Here is a 25,334-nt window from a genome sequence, read left to right on the forward strand (position 1 = left end):
GCGGTAACGCCTCTGTTTCTGCGGCGGTTGAGCGCCGATCTTTGCGGCCGGGATCGCGGAACGTAATGGCTGTCGTCCCGGCGTCTCTCTCAGGACAGGACGTGGGGTTCGTCTTACTTTTCTCTTCCCCACTTTTGCGGAAAGCTGGGCCTCATCAGGAGCCTGTGGGGACTAAGCGGAGGGCGCTCGCTCTCCGGTGGGCTGCGTTCGAGTCCCGCCGCCGGGCGCGGCTTCCCAGGACGCCTTTGCGGGTTTCGCGGACTGGCTCGGAGGCGAGGGGAGGCGGCCCCGGGGAGGGAGCCCGCCCGCGGTGGCTGCTCGTAAGGATCAGGACAGGGCTCAGCTTCGCGGTCTGTTCCTGGCGGTCACTTTTCATTTATTCACTTTAATGAACTCGCTTTGGGGGCGTTAAAATTCTCCGTAAGAGTTGGGGATCTCAGAGCTGTTAAGAAACGGGTTTCTTCCTGTTGATCAAATCGTAATCTCACAGTAAGAACTGTCTGTAGTTTTTTGCTTTATAGTCATCACGCTACAGATTCTTGGGTAAAGTTGTGGGTGACCGTGCAAATAAGAACATCCATTTGCATAAATTGCCCAAATTTATATTTGAAATTGGTCCTTACTTCAAAATATTGCAAAAGACGAGAACACTTTGAGGAAAATAAACCGCAGAAAGTAGGTTGAGGCCAAGAAAGTGGCGCCAATGGCCCAAAATTGAAGCGGGCACTGTTTCAGGTCCTGCAAGTATAGAGAGTGTCTCCTTCAATTTTGCGCCCTAGGGCTTCTGGCCTCACTCGATTCCTGGCCAGAGACTTTGCTCCAGAGGTGCAGGAAGTGTAGTAGTTAGGAAAACAGTAATACTTTCCAATTAAAGTAAAATCTCAAAAAAGGACTTACTGTACCTACTGCCTGCGAAAATTCAAGTGGCAGTTGATTTAATATTCCTGCTTACCCTCTGAGGTTTTAGTGTTCTTTCATTAATGATTTTTAAAAATTAAATTCTGGTCAACGTAGTTACTATACACATTAAAACCTATCACTGTTTTGGGTGGTACTGGAGGCACCGCAGAGTAAGAAAGTGTTTGCAGTTTTTTTCTTAGCTATGATTTGAGGAAACCTTTTGAAGAAATACCCGAGTTACAACCTAATAATTTAACGATTGTCTCTTGTGATCCGAAGATAAAAACACTGGTCAGCTAAGCTCTGTGCTCTATGTTTAAAACTGCACGGAGTTTCACCACCAAATAAAGCTTTGTTTCTACCTGAATCATGTATTTCCTTAAAATGATATAAAATGATAATCTGTAAATCTTGGTTTTTTTGTATGAATAAAATCAAGAATATCTTTAATTTTTTAATGCGGGTATAAGTTTTTCTTCATCTCCAGCTTGCTTCATTTTTGGACACTTCTATAAAATCTCTAATTTTTTGACTGGGAGAAAGACAGTAGCATGCCTTCATTTGCTTAGGGGCAGAATAGGATGGAAGGAGTCTATTGTGCAGATAGAGAAGGCAGAGAAGGGGAAAACCTTTGAAAAGAAAATTGACTCAGAATACAGACAGAATCGAGAGACACAGGCTTACAAGTACCTTTAATTATTCATGTTGTTCAAACACGTTAGACACTTTAAAGTGGTTTCACATGCACTGCTTCTTTCACCTTCCTTAGCAGGTGACTTAGCAGATAGTAGTAGACCTGGGACAAGAGCCTGTTTGATTTCTAAGCTAATCCATTCCCTATCCTGTCACATTGCTAAGCGAGTTTCTGATTTAGGAAAATAAAAGCAATAGAATAGGAAAGATAAGAATGATTCAACAGACTCCATGGGAGAATCTGGGATTAGAGGCCCTGAGACAATTTGGCTTCCATGACATACCAGAGAAGTTTTCAGGTTTTCTTATGTCTTAATATAGTAATCACACAATACTTGTCTACCTTTTAATAGTTGTATGAAGAGTTTAATATACATGAAATGTCCCAGAAACTAAAAGCCAATCTTCTAGTGTAGATGCTACTAAGTAATATAATGCGTGTGACTCTTTTTTCTAGATCATTTGCATATCTTACAATTAAAGACAGAATACCACAGATCTTAACTAAGGTTATTGATACATTGCATCGACATAAAAGTGAATTTTTTGAGAAACATGGAGAGGTAAGAATTGTTTTAATTTTTTGTTAATTTCTCAACAGAAACATAATAAATAGTTATTGAAGGCATCAATTTTCCTTTAAATGTAAAAATCAATAGATGGGCCAAGTATTTATTTGGTTTTAATGTAATACATTGAAATGGAGATAGAACAGCCAATCTTTAATTTAGAAAATAATTGTGTTCCAACAATTACTTCTGTCAGTTATTTAGACCTCAGAATGTATTTTCTAATATATTTAATGTTGTAATTGGTGAGTAGGCAACAGACTTGCAATTGACTTAGCCAAGTGACTAAGCGATTGAGTTGCTTAGAAGAGCTTTTTAAATTTCAAGTTTAATTTGAGTTGTAGTATTTATATTACTAATTTGAGATCTTGAGTCCTGGAAGTTCAAACTGCTATGCAAAGCTCAGTGATATGAATTATAATTGATTGACACATTGTACTGATTCAAGTTGGGACTCATTAGCATTCAGTGCAGAATAGGACATTAGAAATCACTTTGTCCATTCAGTTAATGGATGAGGAGAAATCCAGATAACTATGTTATGTTAGATATAGGTCTTTAAACTTGTAGGTTCAGTAATCTTTCTATTACACAATAGACTGTAAAAGAGCATGCATACACCAGTACATTTTTTTTAAGCGTTGAAAACAAAGATTTAGAGAAATGGTCGGTGATCTTTTCTCCTTGGCCAAGTTGAAATGGAGTGAGATAATACATACACAGTTTGAGTGTAATGTTCTACTTCTTTCAACTTCTTTTATATTTTTTGAAACTTCTTTGAAACGAATCCTGGCATAACACAGGGATCACCTATTGTTCCTTATTGCTAAAATCCAGCTTAATTCAGACACTGACAATTCTATTGATGAATGGTTTTAATGTTTATCACATAAACATAATTTTGATAGCTGACATACTTTTATCACACAAGTATAATTTAGCCAAATTTGGATAGTTCACTTTAGTGTTTGGTCATATACGTAAACAAATTACCGTAGTACTTGTGTTTTTGTTGTTGTTTTGTTTTTTCGTTTTTTTTTGAGACGGAGTCTCGCTCTGTTGCCTGGGCTGGAGTGCAGTGGCCGGATCTCAGCTCACTGCAAGCTCCACCTCCCGGGTTTACACCATTCGCCTGCCTCAGCCTCCCGAGTAGCTGGGACTACAGGTGCCCACCACCTCGCCTGGCTAACTTTTTGTATTTTTTAGTAGAGACGGGGTTTCACCGTGTTAGCCAGAATGGTTTCGATCTCCTAACCTCGTGATCCGCCCGTCTTGGCCTCCCAAAGTGCTGGGATTACAGGCTTGAGCCACCGCGCCCGGCCCTGTTTTGTTTTTTGAGACAGGATCTTGTTCTATCTACTAGGCTAGAGTGCAGTGGCGCAGTCGTGGCTCACTGCAGCCTCAAACTCCTAGATGCCAGCGATTCTCCCAGCTCAGCATCCTAAAGTGCTGGTATTACAGGTGTGAGCCACTGTGCCTGGCCCCATAGTGCTTTTGTAATTTCATTTTTTTTACCAGAGTGATCTAAAATGTAGTAATTAATGAAGTCTTAGTATATTGCTACTTGGCCTGTATGCCCGTAATCATCAGGTAACTGAAGGCAGAGTTTCTTGTCTCTCCAGCCCTATCGCGTTTCACACTCTACTGGACACAGAACAGGATGTAAATAAAATGTTGACACAGATAAAGTCTGCTTTTGGTAGCCTTTCTGTCCTTTTTTCATGCCTCTATTATACCTATGACTGCTCTCCTTGGGCCTCCTGTGTTCTCCTACCTCCCTAAGCCCCCACCTATAGCAGGGCCAGGCTTACCTCCAAAGGAGCCATGCCACACAGTTTTCTGTCTTCCCCCACCTCAGCGGTCAAACGTCCTTCCCCTTAGACTACCTGGTTTGGCAGATGTGTGTCTCTTGGAGACAGGGCCAGGCTTTATTCATCTTTCTCTGGTCCTGAGGTTAGTGTCAGGCACATACAGGGTTCAGTAAATGTTTGAGTTCAATTCAAGTAAGTGAACAAACTGGCAGTGACATCACTCTTAATCCATTAGCCTTTGTAGGTATATGTTTCTGTAAAAGGGTGCCTGATACCCTATAAAACCTCAGTTGTTGGAATTTATGGTTAAAGAGTTGAAGTTTAAGACTTTAGGGTAGAGATTTGGAGGAGGGGGAGTTCCTCTCAAAACAGTCAGCCACAACTTCTTCTATTTCTGAACCTGCAGAATCTCTAAAGCTTCAATCTTTTGTTCTAGCAGCAAAATAAATTCTACTTGGAACAAAAGAAAGAATGAAGAGATGTTTATATTGAGAAAATTACAGATCTGAAAGTAGGGACTAAATATCAACATGATAAAAATGATCTTATAAAAATATTCAGGCTTGATGTTTATTCTCTACATTTTATTATATACATGTTTTTATTAGGCTTACGTTTTCTTTTTTTTAATGGGGCAGGAATCTTGCTGATGTAAAACCAGAGGTGCCAAGTCATTTTCACTTCATTCTGATCCCATTACATTTGTCCCCACTCCAATTGGCCTGTCATGTGAGATAATATTGTAGCGCCTTGTATGTCAGCATATCTCATCTCTCACCTAGCTAGAACTCGGTGGAAAACAAGTTAAAAAAAAAATTGAGCTACCAAAAGAAACCTCAGAAAGGCCACAGTTTCCTTTCTAGTGGTGTCAATGGTGAAAGAAGAATGTGTATGGAAGCATGAAAGACATGGAAAGTCTGGCAGGGGTTCCTTTCCGTCTGTAGTAATGGTCACAGAAGATAACAGAAAGGCCAGAACTTAGATAGATAAGGCACGATTATGTTCATATGAGATCCGTGTGTGTTTTTGATTTTCAGTTTAAGAGTTCTAAATGTAATGTTTAAAGAAGTATAATGTAGTTTTGAACATTTTTCTTTTCTTAAGTCTGTAAAAATATGTTACCCTAGAGGAATTGCACAGACACACACACACAAACACAGACACAGACACACACATAATTGATTTTTCTTGTATTTTTGCAGGAAGGCGTGGAAGCTGAAAAGAAAGCTATTTCTCTCCTTTCTAAATTACGGAATGAATTGCAAACAGATAAACCAATTATCCCCTTGGTTGAGAAATTTGTTGATACTGATATATGGAATCAGTACCTAGAATATCAACAGAGTCTTTTAAATGAAAGTGATGGAAAATCAAGATGGTTCTACTCACCATGGTTGTTCGTAGAATGTTACATGTATCGTAGAATTCATGAAGCAATTATCCAGAGGTATGTGTGTAATCATCAACTAGCAAATGTTTAGAAATTTATACTTTTTCTGAAATTGTAAAAGGATAAGTTTAAAAATAAACACCAGTGGAAGCTTGAATTTGGTTGAGTTTAGCAAATCTTTTTTTTTTTTTTTTTTTGACACGGAGTCTTGCTCTGTGCCCCAGGCTGGAGTGCAGTGGCGCGATCTTGGCTCACTGCAACCTCCGCTCCCCCGGGTTCACGCCATTCTCCTGCCTCAGCCTCCCGAGTAGCTGGGACTACAGGCGCCCGCCACCTCGCCCGGCTAATTTTCTTGTATTTTTAGTAGAGACGGGGTTTCACCGTGTTAGCCAGGATGGTCTCGATCTCCTGACCTCATGATCCGCCCGTCTCGGCCTCCCAAAGTGCTGGGATTACAGGCTTGAGCCACCGCGCCCGGCCTAGTTTAGCAAATCTTAATAGCATTGTTGGACATTTCTACAAATGTTACTGATGGACATTTCTACAGCTGTTACCGATTTAACAGATTCTTGGCAATTATAATCCACTTGCCTAGAATAGACATAAGAGTAAATATCTAAAGTACGAATTGGCCAGGCCCTGAGGTTCACACTTGTAATCCTAGCACTTTGGGAGGCTGAGGTGGTCAGATTGCTTGAGGTTAGGAGTTCGAGACCAGCCTGGCCAGCATAACGAAACCTGTCTCTAGTAAAAATAAAAAATTAGCGAGGCATGGTGGCAAAGGCCTGTAATCCCAGCTACCCGGGAGGCTGAGGAATGGGAATTGCTTGAACCTGGGAGGCAGAGGTTGCAGTGTGCCAAAATCGTGCCACTGTACTCCAGCCTGAGCAACAGGGTGAAACTCTGCCTCAATAAAATAGATAAATAAAGCATGAATTAATTGAAGATTATAATAAAGACATAGAATAAAAGAAGTTTTGCTTATTGAGTAAAAAATGTTAATTTGAAATAGTTGCATATATATAAATCAGGATGGGACAAAGTAAGCATATGTTTTGTTTATTAAAATAGATAATAAACATGTTACAACTTATTTGGTTTAAGGAGTCATGAGAACAGTGAATCATGCTATTGTATTACAGTCTTAATCTTTCATCATTTTTTTAAAAACGTTAGTTTAGAAAAAGATTTTTAAAGTACACGTGTTTCAAAGTAACTTTTATAGGCTTGTTTGTATTATTAAATTTTTCCTAGGAAAACATCTGATAGAGAACTAGTTTTTAGGCCAGGCGTGGTGGCTCACGCCTGGAATCCCAACACTTTGGGAGGCTAAGGCAGGTGGATCACTTGAGGTCAGGAATTTGAGACTAGCCTGGTGAACGTGGCAAAACCCCGTCTCTACAGAAAATACGTAATTACCCAGGTGTGGTGGCACATTCCTGTATTCCCAGCTACCCAGGAGGCTGAGGCAGGAGAATCACTTGAACCTGGGAGGCAGAGGTTACAGTAGCCGAGATTACACCACCGCACTCCATGCTGGGTGACAGAGCAAGACTGTTTAAAAAAAACAAAAAACTGTTATTTATAGTGCCAAAGAAAAGTTAATGGGGATTATTGGATTATTCTTAATGATCACAGGTTCCAAAAATCCAGGTTTGTTGACTAAGAGGAATCCTTTGGTATCTATTCGTAAACATAGCATAGGATAATTTAAAGTCATCAAGTCAGCACTAATTATAAAATAAAATTATTTTGGGAAACATATGTAAAATAAAACATATGTAAAAATTATTTTGAGAAAACAGTTCCACTATTTTGGGAAACATTTTGGGAAACAAAAAAGCTAATGAACAGCTTTTTTGTCTTAATCTTACACACACATACACACACACATATATATATATATATTTTTTTTTAAGTTTTTTTTATGTTGTTTGAGACGGAGTCTCGCTCTGTCGCCCAGGCTGGAGTACAGTGGCGCAATCTTGGCTTGCTACAACCTCTGCCTTCGGGTTCAAGCAGTTCTCCTGCCTCAGCCTCCCCAGTAGCTGGGATTATAGGCGCCTGCCACCTTGCTTGGCTAATTTTTTTTTTTGTTTTGTATTTTTAGTAGAGAGGGGTTTCGTTATGTTGGCCAGGCTGGTCTTGAACTCCTGACCCCAGGTGATCCTCCCACCTCATCCTCCCAAAGTGCTGGGATTACAGGCATGAACCACCACGCCCAGCCTATATATATTTTTTCATATCACAATTTGTTGTTTTTTCTGATAGGTAGGTTTTAGAACTTCTGATCTAAAAGCAAAATACACTATTAAAACTCTAGTGCATGCCGGGTATGGTGGCTCACACCTGTAATCCCAGCACTTTGGGAGGCCGAGGTGGGCGGATCACAAGGTCAAGAGATCAAGACCATCCTGGCCAACATGCTGAAACCCCGTCTCTACTAAAAATACAAAAATTAACTGGGCGTGGTGGTGCGCGCCTGTAGTCCCAGCTACTCGGGAGGCTGAGGCAGGAGAATCACTTGAACCCAGGAGGCAGAGGTTACAGTGAGCCAAGTTCGTACCACTGCACTCCAGCCTAGGTGAAAGGCCAAGACTCTGTCTCAAAAAAAAAAAAAAAAACCTCCAGTGCACTGCTTGGCACGGAGAAGGCACCCAGTAGATGTAAGGAGCTGTCAGTAACTAGCAATGTTCTGGTGACTGCGCAACCCAGTGAAATGTAGGCGTTGTTATGGTCCATTTTACAGTTGAGGTGACTGAGGCTCAGACAGATTCCTAACATGCCCAAGGTGACATGGCTAGTAGATGGTGGAACCAGGATGTGAGCCTGAACTGTGTGAATCAGATTAGAGTCCTTATTTAACCATTCTTCCCAAATAGTAGATTTAGATGCCTGTCAAGGACTTAGAGTAGTCTGAAGTTCGGGGTGATGGTTTCATAATTTTGGAAAATATCTGTGGTATGAGCCAAAGCTGCCAAAGTGTTGAAAGACTGGGTGGCACCTTGAGCAGGGTTAGTGGAGTTTGGGTTTTTAAGGCAACAGCAATGCTGTTTCTGAATTTGCTTTTAGAGATTGATCAGAGACTAAAAGTACCTAGAGCAGATTTTCACAAACCTGGCTGCACATTTATGACCCAGTGGGGGAAAAGGAAGGCGGCTTCAAAAATGCATGTTTTTAGGCCAGGCACAGTGGCTCACGCCTGTGATCTCAGCATTTGGGAGGCCAAGGCGGGTGGATCACCTGAGGTCAGGAGTTTGAGACCAGCCTGGCCAACATGGTGAAACCCCGTCTCTACTAAAAATACAAAAATTAGTCAGGCATGGTGATGGGCACCTGTAATCCCAGCTACTCAGGAGGCTGAGGCAGGAGAATCACTTGAACCCAGGAGTTGGAGGTTGCAGTGAGCCAAGATCATGCTATTGTACTCCAGCTTGGGCGACAAGAGCGAAACTCCGTCTCAAAAAAACCCCACATAGTTTTAGATTATTACGTTGGAATAAATACAGATTGTTTAATTGATCTGGGGTGGGGCCTGGGTGTCAGTTTTTCTTTCGGAAGCTCAGAGAGTGATGATAGCCACTGGTTCAGCGAACAGATTGTTCAATGGAATAGAGGGAACATGCAGCTTTAAGTTCAAGAAACTAGAATGTTGCACAGTCACGGATGTAGAACTCTTCCCAAAGTGATTTCTGTGGCAGATAAAGAACCATCTTACAATGGAGCTAGCACTGAAGTCGTTCTGAAATGTCTAATTTCTAGGTTCTTGTATGGAGGATCACTATCCTAGGTCAATGGCAACTCCAAACTGACCAGCTTTTATAGCAGACATATTTACATTAATTTACAATTTTATGCTGAAATGTGCTTTGATAGTCTGCCAGTCTAAATTAAGATTCAAAGTTTTGGCCATATGTGAAATTTAAACATATTAAGTACATACACTTCAGATATTGAAAGGTGAAAATACAGAGAAAATATTAAATTTTTAAAAAAACTTTAATAAAGTGTAATACACATATAGAAAAATGCGCATGCCTTATATGTTCAAGAACATACTTGTGTACCCAGTGCCCAGATCAAGAGGCAGAACCTTACAGACCCCAGAAGTCCACCTTGAGTCCCCTTCCAGTCACCACCATCATTACCCCTCCAGGATAACCGTTGTCCTGACCTGTGTTAGTTTTGCCTGTTTTTTAACTTTACTGAAATGAAATGATACAGTATATAGTTTTGTGTCTGGCTTCTTTCACTCATTTTTATGTTTGTGAGACTCATCCATATGTTACAGTATAATTGTAGATCATTCTTATTGCTTTATAATATTGCGTTATATGAACGTATTACAATCTGTTTACTCCATTGTGATGGATGTTTGAGTACTTTTCAGTTTGGAGTTGTTAGGAAGAATGCTGCTATAAACATTCTAACACTTCTTTGCTGAACATATGGATGAATACATCTGTTGGGTATATCCCTAGAAGTGAATCACTGGGTCATAGTGTGTGTACATACACAGCTTTAGTAGATTCTAAAATAGCAAACATTCTAAAATGAGGATTTATATATAGTTATGTGAGTTTACTCTCTTAAATACAAGAAATAAAGCTCATTCTTAATATGAGGTGTGACTTTAATGAATGGTTTGTTAATAAAACATTAGAACATTTTTTTTTTTTTTTTTTTTTTTTGAGACGGAGTCTCGCTCTGTAGCCCAGGCTGGAGTGCAGTGGCCGGATCTCAGCTCACTGCAAGCTCCGCCTCCCGGGTTCACGCCATTCTCCGGCCTCAGCCTCCCGAGTAGCTGGGACTACAGGCGCCCGCCACCTCGCCCGGCTAGTTTTTTGTATTTCTTAGTAGAGACGGGGTTTCACCGTGTTAGCCAGGATGGTCTCGATCTCCTGACCTCGTGATCCACCCGTCTCGGCCTCCCAAAGTGCTGGGATTACAGGCTTGAGCCACCGCGCCCGGCCATTAGAACATTTTTTATTAGAACCTTTTGTAGAGGGGCCAGTAAATCTTTGTTTTTTTTGTAGTAAATCTTTTGGGCATAGGGGCCATGTGGTCTCTGTTGCAGCTGCTGAACCTGTCGTTGTAGTGTGAAAGCAGCCTTAAATAATATGTAAGAATGAGCATGGCTGTGTTCTAAAGAAACTTTATTTAATGGACACTGAAATTTGAATTTCATGTATCACAAAATACTACTTTTCTTTCACTTTGTTTTCAGCCATTCAAAAATATAAAAACCACTCTTAGCATGTGAGTCAGACAAAACAGGTGGTGGACCGGATTGGGTCTATGCATCCGAATGATATTTATCCTTTTAAGTCACCTTGAGAGACTGATGGATTTCAGCAGTGCTGCCATTGCTAAAACCATCTTTGAATTATTTGGAACTTCTTTCAGAGCCAGTTTACATGCCTCAAAAAGAAAATTTAGTCTTCTGTTTTTTTAGTAACTCATTTTTGATTAAAAAAAAAAAGGTTTTTATCCAATTTGATCACACACCTCATTCTACTGAAGTCACTCCGAGTGACTTTTGACTGTTTCCAAAAATAAATTGACTCCAAAGGATGAAGATATGTGATCACTGACAGGAGGTTTAATGATGTGCCACAAGCAAGTTCTGAAGAAAATTCCAAAAGAGGAATTCCAAAAGTGCCCTGAGCAATGGCAGTGCCCTTGGAATAAGGGTGTAGCTTCCCGAGGTGACTAACTGGCCGGAAGGAGGCAGCCATCATTCGGATGTTTAAATACTGGTATGTTATTTAAAACAAAACAAAACAAATCAATCCCATTACATCGGTCTTAGATTGTTTTTACCCTAACATGAATGGCCCATGGAAAAAGTAGCTAATTTGGAAGACCCAATAATCTGAATGTCTTTTATATTCAATTCAGTAAAGTTTATTAAATTAGTATTTATATCTTCTTAGTTATGATTTTCTTAGGCCAATATAATATGATTTAATCTCTCGCTGGAAAACATGAAGGTGTAGTCGTGTCACATACGTCACCTTTGGTTAAAGTTGCCCAAAAATACCTAAATATTAGTGATGAAAAATTATCATTCTTCTAAAACGTACAATAGTATTAAGTCTAATTTATCTTAAGTACTCATTGTATTTCCATCATACTCTGTGTTTCATTCTGTTGATGATTGCTGCATTGTATTCAAATATTCTGTTTATATTCTATACATTTGTTACTAGAACTCTGCCACATCGGGTGCTTAAAAAATGTTTGTTGAACTAAAACAGTTGTCTTGAAATTTATCTTTCTCCTTCTTTTGCCCTGGAATCCCTGCTGGGTAAATAATTATGAACATAGTCATTATCACTATTTAATATTTCCAGAAAAATACTTGATTTGGGAACTTTTGACAATGAAAATGAGTTTGAGAGATTTTTGTGTAATTTGATTATTTAGTGTTAAGTTTTTCTAGTTAGTCAATTAGATAAATGTTATATCTAGTTTCTGTTAGCACTAATTATTGAGACTGTGTGGTGCTATTTTCTTTTAAGAACTGCAGTTATCCTAATGTACAGATTAAAATGTTTCACTTATGTTTTTCTCCTCCTTTAGTCCGCCAATCGATTACTTTGATGTATTTAAAGAATCAAAAGAGCAAAATTTCTGTGAGTCACAGGAATCTGTCATTGCTTTATGTACTCACCTGCAACAATTGATAAAAACTATTGAAGACCTAGATGAAAATCAGCTGAAAGATGAGTTTTTTAAACTTCTTCAGGTAAATGTGATCATTAATCTTCTGAGTGTGTTTTATTTAAACAGAAAATAAACTGTTGTACAGTTAACAAAACATGTAAATATTTTTCTTTGCTATAATTGATCATTTTTTATCTAATGGTGTTAAGAGATGAAAATCCATTAATTTAGTGAAATGAGTTTGAAATCTTTTCTGCTCTGGCTATGATTTTAGTGGCAAAGAAGTTATCTGACTTTCTAGCTTCTGTCATACTTGAGAGAATACTTCATAGTAATTTGCTTAGCTTTTGTCGTGCTTGAAAGAACAATAGTAATTTGGTCTCCCAGCTGACTTGGGTGTGTGTTGGCTCTGTGGCTCATTTGTGTTTGGACCTGAGGCCTGTCGCTTAATTTATCTGGGCCTCAGTTTCCTCCTCTGTTAAATGAAGATAATGTACACTTTGTAATTTGATGTGAGAATTCAACTAGATTCTTGCATGTGAAGTGCTGAGCGCAGAGCCTGAGATACAGCCTGCTGTTAGCATCAGTGGATGATAATATTTGGGTAGTCAGTTGGCCCATTAATACACTTTCATTGCATTTCTTTGTTTATCTTGTATTCAGTTTAGTTTTTAATTCATGCAAACATCCTGAAATTTACAACACATTATTAGAATCAGAACTATTAGGAAACATGTGGTACGCAGCAGTATCCCCAGCCCTCACATTTTCCAGAAAAAGTGAGGAAGACTTTCAAAAAGAAATGTTAGAAAGTGCCCTGAAGAGAAATAAAGCAGGAAAAGGGTGTTGGGGATGTTGGGGATGAGATCAGGGCTGCCAGGGAAGGGTCCATGGAGGCTGAGGCTACAGACCTGAAGGCAGGGAAGGAGTAAGTCAGGTGCATGTGTGGGGAGTACATGGAGAGGTGAGAAAAATTGCAAGGAAACCCTGTAGTTGCTGAGAGGTAGGGGGGTGGAAGGGACACAGAACGGCTTGTATTAAATAAATTTTTACTAAAAGTGAAACAAGCCATCAGAGAAAACCTTCTGAGAGCAGAGTGGTAATGCTATTTGACTATTTCAAGGAATGCTTCTGAGAATAGACTGCGAGGGGCGAAGGTGGAAATGGGGAGAGCTGGTCTGAAAATAACTTGGGGAGGGAGGTTGGGGCCAAGTTGATAGCATAAGAGGTAGTGACATCACCAGAGCCTCGATGTTCTTTGAACATAGAAACTGCAGGAATTGCTGACAGATTATAGGTGGCAACAAAGCCCTGGTGAGACTTCGAGGGCAAGCAAAGTCACAAATAAAGGCATATTTTGAGTTCAAAACAAAAATTGTCAGGATATTGTTTTGTTTTGTTTTGTTTTTGAGACTAGAGTCTCGCTCTGTCGCCCAGGTTGGAGTGCAGTGGCGCGATCTTAGCTCACTGCAACCTCCATCTCCTGGGGTCAAGCAATTCTCCTGCCTCAGCCTCCTGAGTAGCTGGGATTACAGGCGTATGCCACCCCACCTGGCTAATTTTTGTATTTTTAGTAGAAATGGGGTTTCGCCATGTTGGCCAGGCTGGTCTTGAACTCCTGACCTGAGGTGATCCACCCGCCTTGGCCTCCCAAAGTGCTGGGATTATAGGCGTGAGCCACCTTGCCTGGCCCAGGACATTGTTAACTAATAAACCTTGTTTTTTGTTTTTTCCTTTCAACTCTGCCTTATGCTTAGCCTTGGAATTAAAACAAAAACAAAAACAAAAACTGGCATGCTAGTTCTTGACTCCTAGCTAGCCCATTCTTTTAGGGAATCATCTTCTTTGAATGTGTTCTTTGTCCCATAAGTATAATAAACTGTGAAGAAGAATGAGCATGCATCTGTTTTCTGTCATCTGATTTGGCTAACAACTTCTTCACACTGTCACTGTGCTCCCAAGTGAAGGGGGCCAGAGTTGCCTCCACTTGGTGGCCACAGTGAGCAACAGGTTAACCTCTCAAGGGAAGCTTGAAAACATTCTAGTTTGCAGAGACTGTTGATCGCTTTCAAGAGTCGTAGCACTCTCCCACTGTCCACACGCACATTTCTGGGGCTACTATGGCAAATGCCATTCTAGGTGCTGGGCATGTAGTGGTAAAACAAAAACAGGCTGATTCTCCCTGTCAAAACTTGTGATCTTGAGGGAATATAGACAATCAAGTAATTGCACAAAAAACTATGTCGTTACAAACTAACGACAGACGTTGTCGTTGGGGCGAAGACGAAGACGTTGTGAAGGGCAAGTGCAGGAGGCTAGCACAGAACCTGCTCTCAGTCGCTGAAGGCCATCGTGGACACCATTGTATGGATTTCTTCAGGAAACTTGAGAAAAGGGTGACCTTGGACACTTTAGTTACTATTTAAGCCTTATTTTTAAACAAAATTTATTCATTTATCTCTTTTTAAAATAATACTATTCGGCCGGGCATGGTGGCTCACACCTGTAATCCCAGCACTTTGGGAGGCCGAGGTGGGCAGATCACCTGAGGCCAGGAGTTTGAGACCAGCCTGGCTAACATGGCAAAACCCTGTCTCTACTGAAAATACAAAAAATTAGCCAGGCGTGGTGGTGGGCGCCTGTAATCCCAGCTACTTGGGAGGCCGAGGCAGGAGAACAGCTTGAACCCGCGAGGCAGAGGTTGCAGTTAGCCGAGATCACGCCACTGCACTCCAGCCTGGGCGACAGAGTGAGACTCCGTCTCAAAAAATAAATAAAAATAAAAATAAATAATACTATTCGCCTGTAATCCCAGTACTTTGGGAGGCTAAGGCAATCACATCACTTGAAGTCAGGAGTTCGAGACCAGCCTGTTCAACATGGCGAAACCCTTTATCTACTAAAAATATACAAATTAGTTGAGCGTGGTGGCATACCCTTGTAATCCCAGCTACTTGGGAGGCTGAGGCATGAGAACTGCTTGAACCTGGATGGTGGAGGTTGCAGTGAATCAAGATCGCACCACCACACTCCAGCTTGGGTGAAGAGGAAAACTTTATCTCAAAACAAAAAAATTAAAAAAACAGAAAAAACTATTGGTTGGAACATGCATTCTCCTTATTTTAAATTACAAATGAGGGCCTGACAAGGTGGCTCATGCTTATAATATCAGCATTTTGGAAGGCCACAGCAGGAGGATTGCTTGTGGCCAGGAGATAGAAATTAGCCTGGTCAACATAGTGAGACCCCATCTTTATTAAAAAAGAAATCACAAGTGAGAGTAGAGTCTGTTTTAGCTAGTGTTTATTGAGTACTTCTATATGCCAGGTATTTGGTACATTATTTGCATGCATTATATCAATTCTCACAATAATTCTGTGAGGTAAGTAGTAATATCTCATTTTTCAGTTGCAAGACTTGAGCCTTAGAGAGCTTAAGTTTAATTTGTTGATGATCATAAACTGAAGATGCTGAGTTTGAACCCAGGTTGAGCCTGAAGTCCTAAACATGTAATTTTATGGCTTAAAATAAAAATAGGCCTACATACTGTTTTCTACAAAACGTAATTGAGTATTCAATTTAAAGCGGAATAAGATAATTGATTACAATGGGTCTTTAGTTAACATGACCTTGTTTAAAAAGTAGCGTCTTTAGATATCACCTTGTTCAGTTTTTAAAATTTTACAAATGAGAGAACCAAATCCCAGAGAGGTGTCATGTCCTAAGGTTATCCAGTTAGTGAAAGAAACTGGGCAGTTCTGCAGGGGCTAGGAGGAAAAAATAAACTTTTATTTTTTCTCTTGACTCTGCATTATATGGGCAACTTTGAGCCTCTCTTTACAGCAACCGATGGTGTTCTAATATCATTAAGCTGCAAAAACTTTTATTCTGAATAAATAATGTGAGTGCTAAAATAATTGAAACCAGTTTTTTTAAGTCCATTACGTACTGATGAATTAGAAATTTCAGTTTTATCTTGTTAATACAGCATCATGTGAAACAAAGTTTGTGCATTGTTAGAGAAAGTATGGATTTGATGGGCATTTAAAGAGTTTTGTAGATATGTATTAGTTTTTTAGCAACGTTCCCCCACCCCGCTACATAATGGAGTTTTGTTGGCTATTCAGCAGAAGGGTGAATATTTTGTACTTTTTCTTTTTCAGATTTCACTGTGGGGAAATAAGTGTGATCTGTCTCTCTCAGGTGGAGAAAGTAGTTCTCAGAAGACCGATGTACTAAATTCACTGGAAGACCTAAAACCTTTCATTTTATTGAATGATATGGAACATCTTTGGTCATTGCTTAGCAATTGCAAGAAAACAAGAGAAAAAGCTTCTGTTACTAGAGTGTATATTGTTCTCGATAATTCTGGGTTTGAGCTTGTTACAGATTTAATATTAGCCAACTTCTTGTTGTCCTCTGAACTGGCTACTGAGGTTCATTTTTATGGAAAAACAATTCCATGGTTTGTTTCTGATACTACTATACATGATTTTAATTGGTTAATTGAACAGGTAAAACATGGTAATCATAAGTGGATGTCCAAGTGTGGGGCTGACTGGGAAGAGTTTGTTAAAATGGGTAAATGGGTTTACCACGATCATATATTTTGGACTCTGCCTCATGAGTACTGTGCAATGCCTCAGGTTGCTCCCGACTTATATGCTGAATTACAGAAGGCACATTTAATTTTATTCAAGGGTGATTTGAATTACAGGAAGTTGACAGGTGACAGAAAATGGGAGTTTTCTGTTCCATTTCATCAGGCTCTGAATGGCTTCCATCCCGCACCCCTCTGTACCATAAGAACATTAAAAGCTGAAATTCAGGTTGGTCTGAAGCCTGGGCAAGGGGAACAGCTCATGGCCTCTGAGCCCTGCTGGTGGACCAGTGGAAAGTATGGAATATTTCAGTACGATGGTCCCCTTTGACTTGATTTAGGAGCTCTCAGTTGCATAGAAAGATGACGAGCACCTTTTCATCCCCAGAAAAGGAGCGCGTGAATTGAGTCGCCTGGCGGCTGGCTCTGTACGCGCTCTGGGAAGCTTGGCTTCTCCGTGCCCATCTACATGCGCACTGGATGATTTTTCTTTTTAACATTTTGCCCCACTACACTGTTTTGGGGATAGATGGGTTAAGCCAGTTACAGATAATTACATTTATATTGGAATTTTAGCAACTTTTTTTCAGGTTAAATACATCATTTCAAGTGCTTTTAATGAACTTAATTGGTTAGGAAGCAAAAAATAAGCGAGTTCTGCTTTTAGTTAACCCTATTTTTTTCTTAAATAGTGCACTGCATGGTATTTAATATTCCAGGAAGCATGAAGTTTTATTTTGCTTGATTTTGGGCTCATGAAATAATAGCTCTGTGAAAATGCACATCTTAATGACTCTCTGTAAAGAGGCATTCCTTACAACTGTGATGTTTCCTCACATAAAAGTTACCTCATAAGTTAATTCTAACTTTTATTCTCCTTGAATTTTATTTCATTTCAATAGCTTGTTTCATTTGCACACCTTTGTATTTTCATTGACCTGTAGAATGGATGTTAGGAAACCCAGAATTGAACACAGTGAAATAAATGGTATTTTAAGAAATGTGATATCTTTTATATTCTATTTATGATATCCATAATCAAATGAGATTATTTTACCACATAAGTGTTTTAAATAAACAGATTTTTAGTTTGCAGTTTTAGGAAAATGCTTTAGATAGAAAAGGTTCTTACGCATTGAATTTGGAGTACTACCAACAATGAATGAATTTATTTTTATTTTTTATATTCTTTTTTTTTTTTTTTTTTTTGAGACGGAGTCTCGCTCTGCCGCCCGGGCTGGAGTGCAGTGGCCGAGATCCGGCTCACTGCAAGCTCCACCTCCCGGGTTCACGCCATTCTCCTGCCTCAGCCTCCCGAGTAGCTGGGACTACAGGCGCCGCCACCTCGCCCGGCTAGTTTTTTGTATTTTTTGGTAGAGACGGGGTTTGGTAGAGACAGGGTTTTTTATATTCTTACACATTTTATTGGTCATTGTCACAGATACTAAACACTAAAAATTTCAGGTCAGTTTGTTTTGAAACTGAAATTGGAAAAAAATCTGGAAGTGTTTTGTTGCACTAAAATAATAAAATGAGTTGTACTGAAAATCTCATTGGTTTTATTTTCCAGCGGGGAAAAATCAAGAAAGGAAGGTTAAAAATGAGATTTATATAAAAAGAAACTTGTAATATGTATTATAGATGTTGCCAAAAGCAGTTATTAAATATCATTTATAAAAGGTTATTAGTCTATGCTCTAGCTAAGTATTAAAAAAGATTTTTGCAAAATGTTTATAGAAAACTGTACATTTTGAATCTACTGTGTTTCTTTATCCACATGTGTGCCTCTTTTAAAGAGTAAGTTTGTAAAATGCTTTCGTATTAGAATTGTTTGTAGGCATTTGACATAATTTAGAACACAGTTGTTTATTTAGGTTGACTTCATAGCCACCATGTGAGCTCCAGCACTGGAAGTAGTTCAACACCCCCCTTCCCCATGAAAAAGAGCAAGGAAGCAAACTAGTGCAAGAAAGGTGGCACTGAGGAAGAGGGTCAGGTCAAGATAGAATTTTTTTTAATGCTTAGCAGGAGGAAGGGCTTACCTATGTTTTCACCAGTTGATTTTTAACTTTTAATGTTGGTTTAGTGTTGTTTTGTATTTAAGACAGGGTCTCGCCCTGTTTCCCAGGCTGGAGTGCAGTGGCATGATCACAGCTCATTGCAGTTTTGACCTCCCGGACTTAGGCGATCCTCTCACCTCGGCCTCTTCAGTAGCTGGAATATGGGTGTGTGCCACCATGTCCAGCTAATTTTGTTTTGTAGCGGTGAGGTCTCACTATGTTGCCCAGAGCTAGTCTCAAACTATTGGTTTCAGCCTCCCACAGTGCTGGGATCATAGGCAAGGCCACTGTGCCCAGCCTCACCAGTTTATTTTATTTTTTTATTTTTACTTCTTTTTGAGACGGAGTCTCGCTCTGTCGCCAGGCTGGAGTGGAGTGCAGTGGTGTGATCTCAGCTCACTGCAATCTCCACCTCCCAGGTTCTCTCCTGCCTCAGCCTCCACCACGCCCTAATTTTTGTATTTTCAGTAGAGATGGGGTTTCACCATGTTAGCCAGGATGGTCTCAATCTCTTGACCTCGTGATCTGCCCGCCTCAGCCTCCCAAAGTGCTGGGATTACAGGTGTGAGCCACCACACCCGGTCCAGTTGATTTTTTAAAACAGCTTTATTGAAATGTAAATACAATTCATCCATTTAAAGGGTACAGTATTTTAGTATATTCACAGGATTGTTTTTGTCACCACTATGACAAACTAGTACCCGTTAATAGTCATTCCCCATTCCCCCATCCTTAGCACTTGGCAACCACGAATCTTTCTGTCCATAGGAATTTAAATGTTCTGGACATTACATATAAATAGAATCAAAATAGGTGGTCTTTTGTGACTAGCTTATTTTGAAGGTTCATCAGTTGTATGTGTCAGTCAGTCCCAACTCTTCTCTAATTAGGACTTACAAGTACTTCATCTTTTTTGATGGCTGAATACTTTTTTTTTTTTTTTAAGAGATGGGGTTTTGCCATGTTGCCCAGCCTGGTCTCCAACTCCTAGATTCAAGCAATCCGGCCGTCTTGGCCTCCCAAAGTGCTGGGATGACAGTTGTGAGCCACTGCGCCCGGCCCAAATACTATTCCACTGTATGGACATACCTCGTTTTATTCATTTGTCAGGTGATGGGCATTTGGGTTGTTTCCACTTTCTGACTATTATGAATAATACTATGAACATTCATGTACAAGACTTGTGTACGTTTTCACTTCTTTTGGGTATATACGTAGGGGTGAAAGTGTTCGGTCATATGTTAACTGTGTAATGTTTTGAGTGTCTGTCAAATACTTTCCCCGAAGTGTTTGCACCATTTCACATTCCTTCCAACAATGCACGAGGGCTCCAACTTCACATCTTTGTCAGCACTTGTTACTTTTTTTTTTTTTTTTTTTTTTGAGACAGAGTCTTGCTCTGTCACCCAGGCTGGAGTGCAGTGGCATGTTTGCTCACTGCAACTTCTACCTCCCGGTTTAAGCGATTCTCCCACCTCAGCCTCCACAGTAGCTGGGACTACAAGCATGGGCCACCACACCTGGCTCATTTTTTGTATTTTTAATAGAGATGGGTTTCACCATGTTGGCCAGGCTGGTCTTGAACTCTTGATCTCAAGTGATGCACCGGCCTTGGTATTCCAAAGTGCTGGGATTACAGGCGTGAACCACTGTGCCTGGCCTGTTGTTAATAGTATCCATGTTTTTTATTATAGCTGAACTTTTGGGTGCAAAGTGGGAATGTCATGCTTTTGAATGGCATTTCCCGAATGAATAATGTTGAGCATTTTTTCATGTGCTTATTGGCCAGTTGTGTATCTTCCTTCAGAAGATGTCTTCAATTCCTTTGCCCATTTAAATATATTCTTACTGGCCGGGCGCGGTGGCTCACGCCTGTAATCCCAGCACTTTGGGAGGCCGAGGCGGGCGGATCACAAGGTCAGGAGATCGAGACCACGGTGAAACCCCGTCTCTACTAAAAATACAAAAAAATTAGCCGGGCGCAGTTGCGGGCGCCTGTAGTCCCAGCTACTCGGGAGGCTGAGGCAGGAGAATGGCGTGAACCCGGGAGGTGGAGCTTGCAGTGAGCCGAGATCGCGCCACTGCACTCCAGCCTGGGCGACAGAGCGAGACTCCGTCTCAAAAAAAAAAAAAAAAATAAAATAAATAAATAAATAAATAAATATATTCTTACTGAGTTATAAGATTTAAAAAATATATTCTGGGCTGGGCGCAGTGGCTCACGCCTGTAATCCCAGCACTTTGGGAGGCCAAGGCAGGTGGATCACCTGAGGTCAGGAGTTCGAGACCAGCCTGGCCAACATGCTGAAACCCCCATCTCTACTAAAAATACAAAAATTAGCTGGGCACAGTGGCACATGCCTGTAATCCCAGCTACTCGGGAGGCTGAGGCAGGAAAATTGCTTGAACCAGGGAGGTGGAGGTTGCAGTGAGCCAAGGTCACACCACTGCACTCCAGCCTGGTGACAGAGTGAGACTCTATCTCAAAATAAATAAATAAATAAAATATTCTGGCCGGGCGTCGTGGCTCTCACCTGTCATCCCAGCACTTTAGGAGGCCGAAGTGGGCAGATCATGAGGTCAGGAGTTCAAGACCAGCCTGGCCAATATGGAGAAACCCTGTCTCTACCAAAAATACAAAAATTAGCCGGACGTGGTGGCGCATGCCTATAGTCCCAGCTACTCAGGAGGCTGAGGCAAGAGAATCACTGGAACCTGGGAGGCTGAAGCTGCAGTGAGCCAAGACTGCACCACTGCACTCCAGCCTGGGCGACAAGAGCGAGACTCCGTCTCAAAAAATATATATATATATACAGGTCTCTTATTGGACATATGACTTATAAATATTTTCTCCAATTCTGTGTGTTGCCTTATCACTTTCTTGATGGTATCAGTTTGCAGCACAAACATTTTAAATTTGGATAAATACTTTTATTGCAAAACATTGGTGTTGGAGCTGCTTAAAATCCTCTCAAGGGTCTCTAAAGTGAGGGACTAAGAAACCAAATGGACAGGGCTCTGCCAACCTTCTCTCAACTCCCCTCAACACTCCCCCCATCCTGCTTCCAACACGCTTGTTTCCACCTGAGCAAATGTGGCCTACACACGTTTAGCATGGGTGCAGAGGAGCACAGTGGGAAAGCTGAGGTTCTGCAATGGGGTGTGAATGGGTTTTCCACTAAAGAGCTGAGCAGGAGCAGCTTCAATTGTTTCTCAACTGCTACCACACCTACATATGAAGTAAGTGTAGCTTATAAATTTCATACAATACATTTTTATCAAGACATAGATCCAGTATTGTAGGTATATTAGGATGAAATGTAGATGAAGGGCAGGCAAATAATTATGCAGAGGATGGTGTTTTTATTTAACAGCAAGTGGACAAGATTTGTTGGCATGATCCAGCTTTTCTTTATTTTTTCTGAGACGAAGTCTTGCTCTGTCACCCAGACTGGAGTGCAGTGGCATAATCTTGGCTCACTATAACCTCTGCCTCCAGGTTCAAGTGATCCTCCTGCCTCAGCCTCCCAAAATAGCTGGGACTACAGGCTCACGCCGCCACGCTCAGCTAACTTTTTTTTTTTAAATTTATTTTTGTATTTTTAGTAGAGACAGGGTTTTGCCATGTTGGCCAGGCTGGTCTAGAACTCCTGATCTCAGGTGATCTGCCCACCTTGGCCTCCCAAAGTGCTGGGATTACAGGTGTGAGCCACCATGCCCAGCCATGATCCAACTTTTCTTACTAATTTGAGGCAATGTTTGTGTTTGATAAAATGCGGTAATGTTTTTGAACTTTTGTAAAGCCAAAATCCTAGTTGCTTATTCTCAAGGTCATGTTTCTATAAAAGAAAAACGCACCAGCCACAAAAAGCAACACAGTTTAAACCTTTATTTGCATTTTAAGAAAACCCCAGAGTGGATTGAAAACACAGTTCAAAGTTCTTATTAAAATTTCCTCTCCCAATCATTTTTCTAACACAGCCCTCTCTGCACAAACTCCCACTAAGCCTTATTCCAGAACATCTGCCACAAAATTTTTCCTCTTTTTCTTTCTACCCTCCTTTTTTTTGCTAGATTGGGAGTGGAGAAGACTTCGAACACTTCTATGCATTCATGTCATTACCTAAAGTGCTCATGCCATGTCTGACACTCGTGTTAAGCATTAAGTGATATCTTGAAATTGCAGCAAATGAATACAGCAGAGGAAAAAAAAAAACTCAGAAAAACAACAACAGGGTAGTAACACCATCTCCGAATACCCTTGTTAAGATTTGATGTATATATTGCTAAGTTCTTCTTTATGTATAGACATACTTTTTTTTTACATTTCTAAGATAAAAAAGCAGAATCATACCATTAAAACTTTTTTTTTTTTTTGAGACAGGGTCTTGCTTTGTCGCCCAGGCTGGAGTACAGTGGTGCAGTCTCAGCAGCTTCGACCTTCTAGGCTCCGGTGATCTTCCCACCTCAGCGTTCCAAGTAACTGAGACTACAGGCGTACACCACCATACCTGGCTAATTTTAAAATTTTTTTGTAGAGATGAGGTCTCACCATGTTGCCCAGGTTGGTCTCAAACTACTGGGCTCAAACGAGACTCCTGCCTCAATCTCCCAAAGTGCTGGGATTATAGGCATGAGCCTATACCCAGCCTTTTTTTTTTTTCTTAAATTCTTAAGTATTTTTCCAACTTCCAACTTCTGTTTGATTGGTTTTATTGTTGTTGTCATTTTACTTTTTGTGGGGTTTTTGTTTGTTTAATTTACTAATTAGTTCCTGTTAGACGGATAGGAGGTGTTTTTGTTTTGTTTTGTTTTGTTTTTTCTTTGAGATGGAGTTTCGCTCTTGTCCCCCAGGCTGGAGCGCAATGGCACTATCTCAGCTCACTGCAACTCCGCCTCCCAGGTTCAAGCGATTCTCCTGTCTCAGCCTCCCGAGTGGCTGGGATTACAGGCGTCTGCCGCCATGCTCGGCTAATTTTTATATTTTAGTAGAGACGGGGTTTCGCCATGTTGGTCAGGCTGGTCTCAAACTCCGGACCTCAGGTGATCCACCCACCTCGCCCTCCCAAAGTGCTGGGATTACAGGCGTGAGCCACTGTGCCCGGCCAGGAGATTTTCTTTCTTTCTTTCTTTTTCTTTCTTTCCTTTCTTTTCTGGATAACAACATGATCCTGGTACTAAATAATAGCCTGAGCCTCATAAATACTTGATTTCTAATTCTTGATTGTCTTAGTCCATTGGTGCCACTATAACAAAATACCTGAGACTGGGAAGTTTAAAAACGACAGAAATTTATTTCTCACAGTCCTAGGGGCTGGGAGTCCAAGATCAACGTGCCAGCAGGTTTGTTAACTGTGAGGTCCTGGTCTCAGCTTCCAAGATGGTACCTTGTTGCTGCGTCTTCTGCAGGAGGGGAGGAACACTGTGCCCTTGCTTGGAGAAGGCGGACGGGCAAGGGAGCTGAAGGCTGCGTGACGCCTCTGAAATCCACCTGTGAAGGCGGATCTCTCCTGACCGAATCAACTCTTAAAGGCCCCGCCTCTTAATACCACCCTATTGGCCACCGGTTTCAGCACATGAATTTTGGAGGGGATAGTTTCAAATCACAGCACCAGTCTACTATGAACTATGAGACCTGAGTCACATTCTTACCACTTTGCTGGGAAAAGAAACGTTAATTCCTGTCAATTTAAACTGCATTCAATCCCAAACCCAGAATACCCCTGGGAAACTGGAAACTTGCTGAACGGTATTAACATTCTGGCACCCCCTAGTGGCCATCTGAATATTCTGTAAAACCTGATTTTTTTCCATTTTGCTTTTCTTTGGTGTGGTACATTTTTCGTTTTCAGTTTATTTACTATTAGTTCACCCCATTTTCAAACCTTTTAGAAAATAAAAGGGAGCATCAGTTCATACGGAAGACACTTCTAACTTGTCGATTCCCACTAGTCTTACATTTCTTGGGGGCAGCCACCTGTATCTTCTGTGTATTTGTCCTACACACAATTGAACACAGTAGATGCTCAACGAATGACTGATTGATAGGTAATGCATTCCGGTGTTTGAAATGTTTCTTGTTTTGTTTTGCTTTGTGTTTTGAGATGGAATCTTGTCTTGTCACCCAGGTTGGACTGCAATGGTGTGATCTCGGCTCACTGCAACCTCCGCCTCCGTGGTTCAAGCGATTCTCCTGCCTCAGGTCCCCGAGTAGCTGGAATTACAGGCGTGCGCCACCACACTTGGCTAATTTTTTTTTTTTTTTTTTTTTTGTATTTTTAGTAGAGACGGTGTTTCATCATGTTGGTGAGGCTGGTCTCCAAACCCTGAACTCAAGTGATCCGCCCACCTCGGCCTCCCAAAGTGCTGGGATTACAGGCGTGAGTCATCATGTCTGGCCTTGAAATATTTCTTTAAAACTCTGAGCTGATGCTATTTAAATTGAACTCTGAAGGATAAAGTGGATCTGTTGGAAAGCCTGACATATATAAGGAGATCAATAGTACTTGTTGGATGAACAAAGGAATATATATTTTATATAATTGAGGGTTTTCTTTTTTTTTTTTTTTTGAGATGGAGTTTTGCTCTTGTTGTCCAGGCTGGAGTGCAGTGGCACAATCTCGGCACACTGTAACCTCCACC

General features: G+C 40.7%; 1 protein-coding gene across 3 annotated transcripts; it reads left to right on the forward strand.

The window, feature by feature from the left end:
• Positions 1–39: 39 nt before the first annotated feature.
• Positions 40–18,180, forward strand: ARMT1 (acidic residue methyltransferase 1). Of its 3 annotated transcripts, XR_012433547.1 has the most exons (6): positions 40–106; positions 2,051–2,156; positions 5,176–5,420; positions 10,936–11,122; positions 11,949–12,114; positions 16,196–18,180. XR_012433547.1 is itself a non-coding variant. In XM_005552149.4 (5 exons), the coding sequence occupies exons 1-5, from the start codon at positions 66–68 to the stop codon at positions 16,961–16,963; spliced, it is 1,326 nt and encodes a 441-aa protein (XP_005552206.1). In that variant the 5' UTR covers positions 40–65; the 3' UTR covers positions 16,964–18,180. The 3 variants fall into 3 exon arrangements, 2 of the variants coding, with proteins under 2 accessions (XP_005552206.1, XP_073893384.1); XM_005552149.4 differs by lacking the exon at positions 10,936–11,122; XM_074037283.1 differs by lacking the exon at positions 40–106.
• Positions 18,181–25,334: the final 7,154 nt, after the last annotated feature.

This window comes from Macaca fascicularis, chromosome 4 (assembly GCF_037993035.2).
Source record: "Macaca fascicularis isolate 582-1 chromosome 4, T2T-MFA8v1.1".
In the NCBI taxonomy this organism is placed as follows: Eukaryota; Metazoa; Chordata; class Mammalia; order Primates; family Cercopithecidae; genus Macaca; species Macaca fascicularis.

Coding starts and splice junctions, on each gene's coding strand:
- ARMT1 (XM_005552149.4), top strand. CDS start 66: ATGGCTGTCGTCCCGGCGTCTCTCTCAGGACAGGACGTGGG. Junction 5,421..11,948: donor CATGAAGCAATTATCCAGAG/GTATGTGTGTAA, acceptor CTCCTCCTTTAG/TCCGCCAATCGATTACTTTG. Junction 12,115..16,195: donor AGTTTTTTAAACTTCTTCAG/GTAAATGTGATC, acceptor TTTCTTTTTCAG/ATTTCACTGTGGGGAAATAA.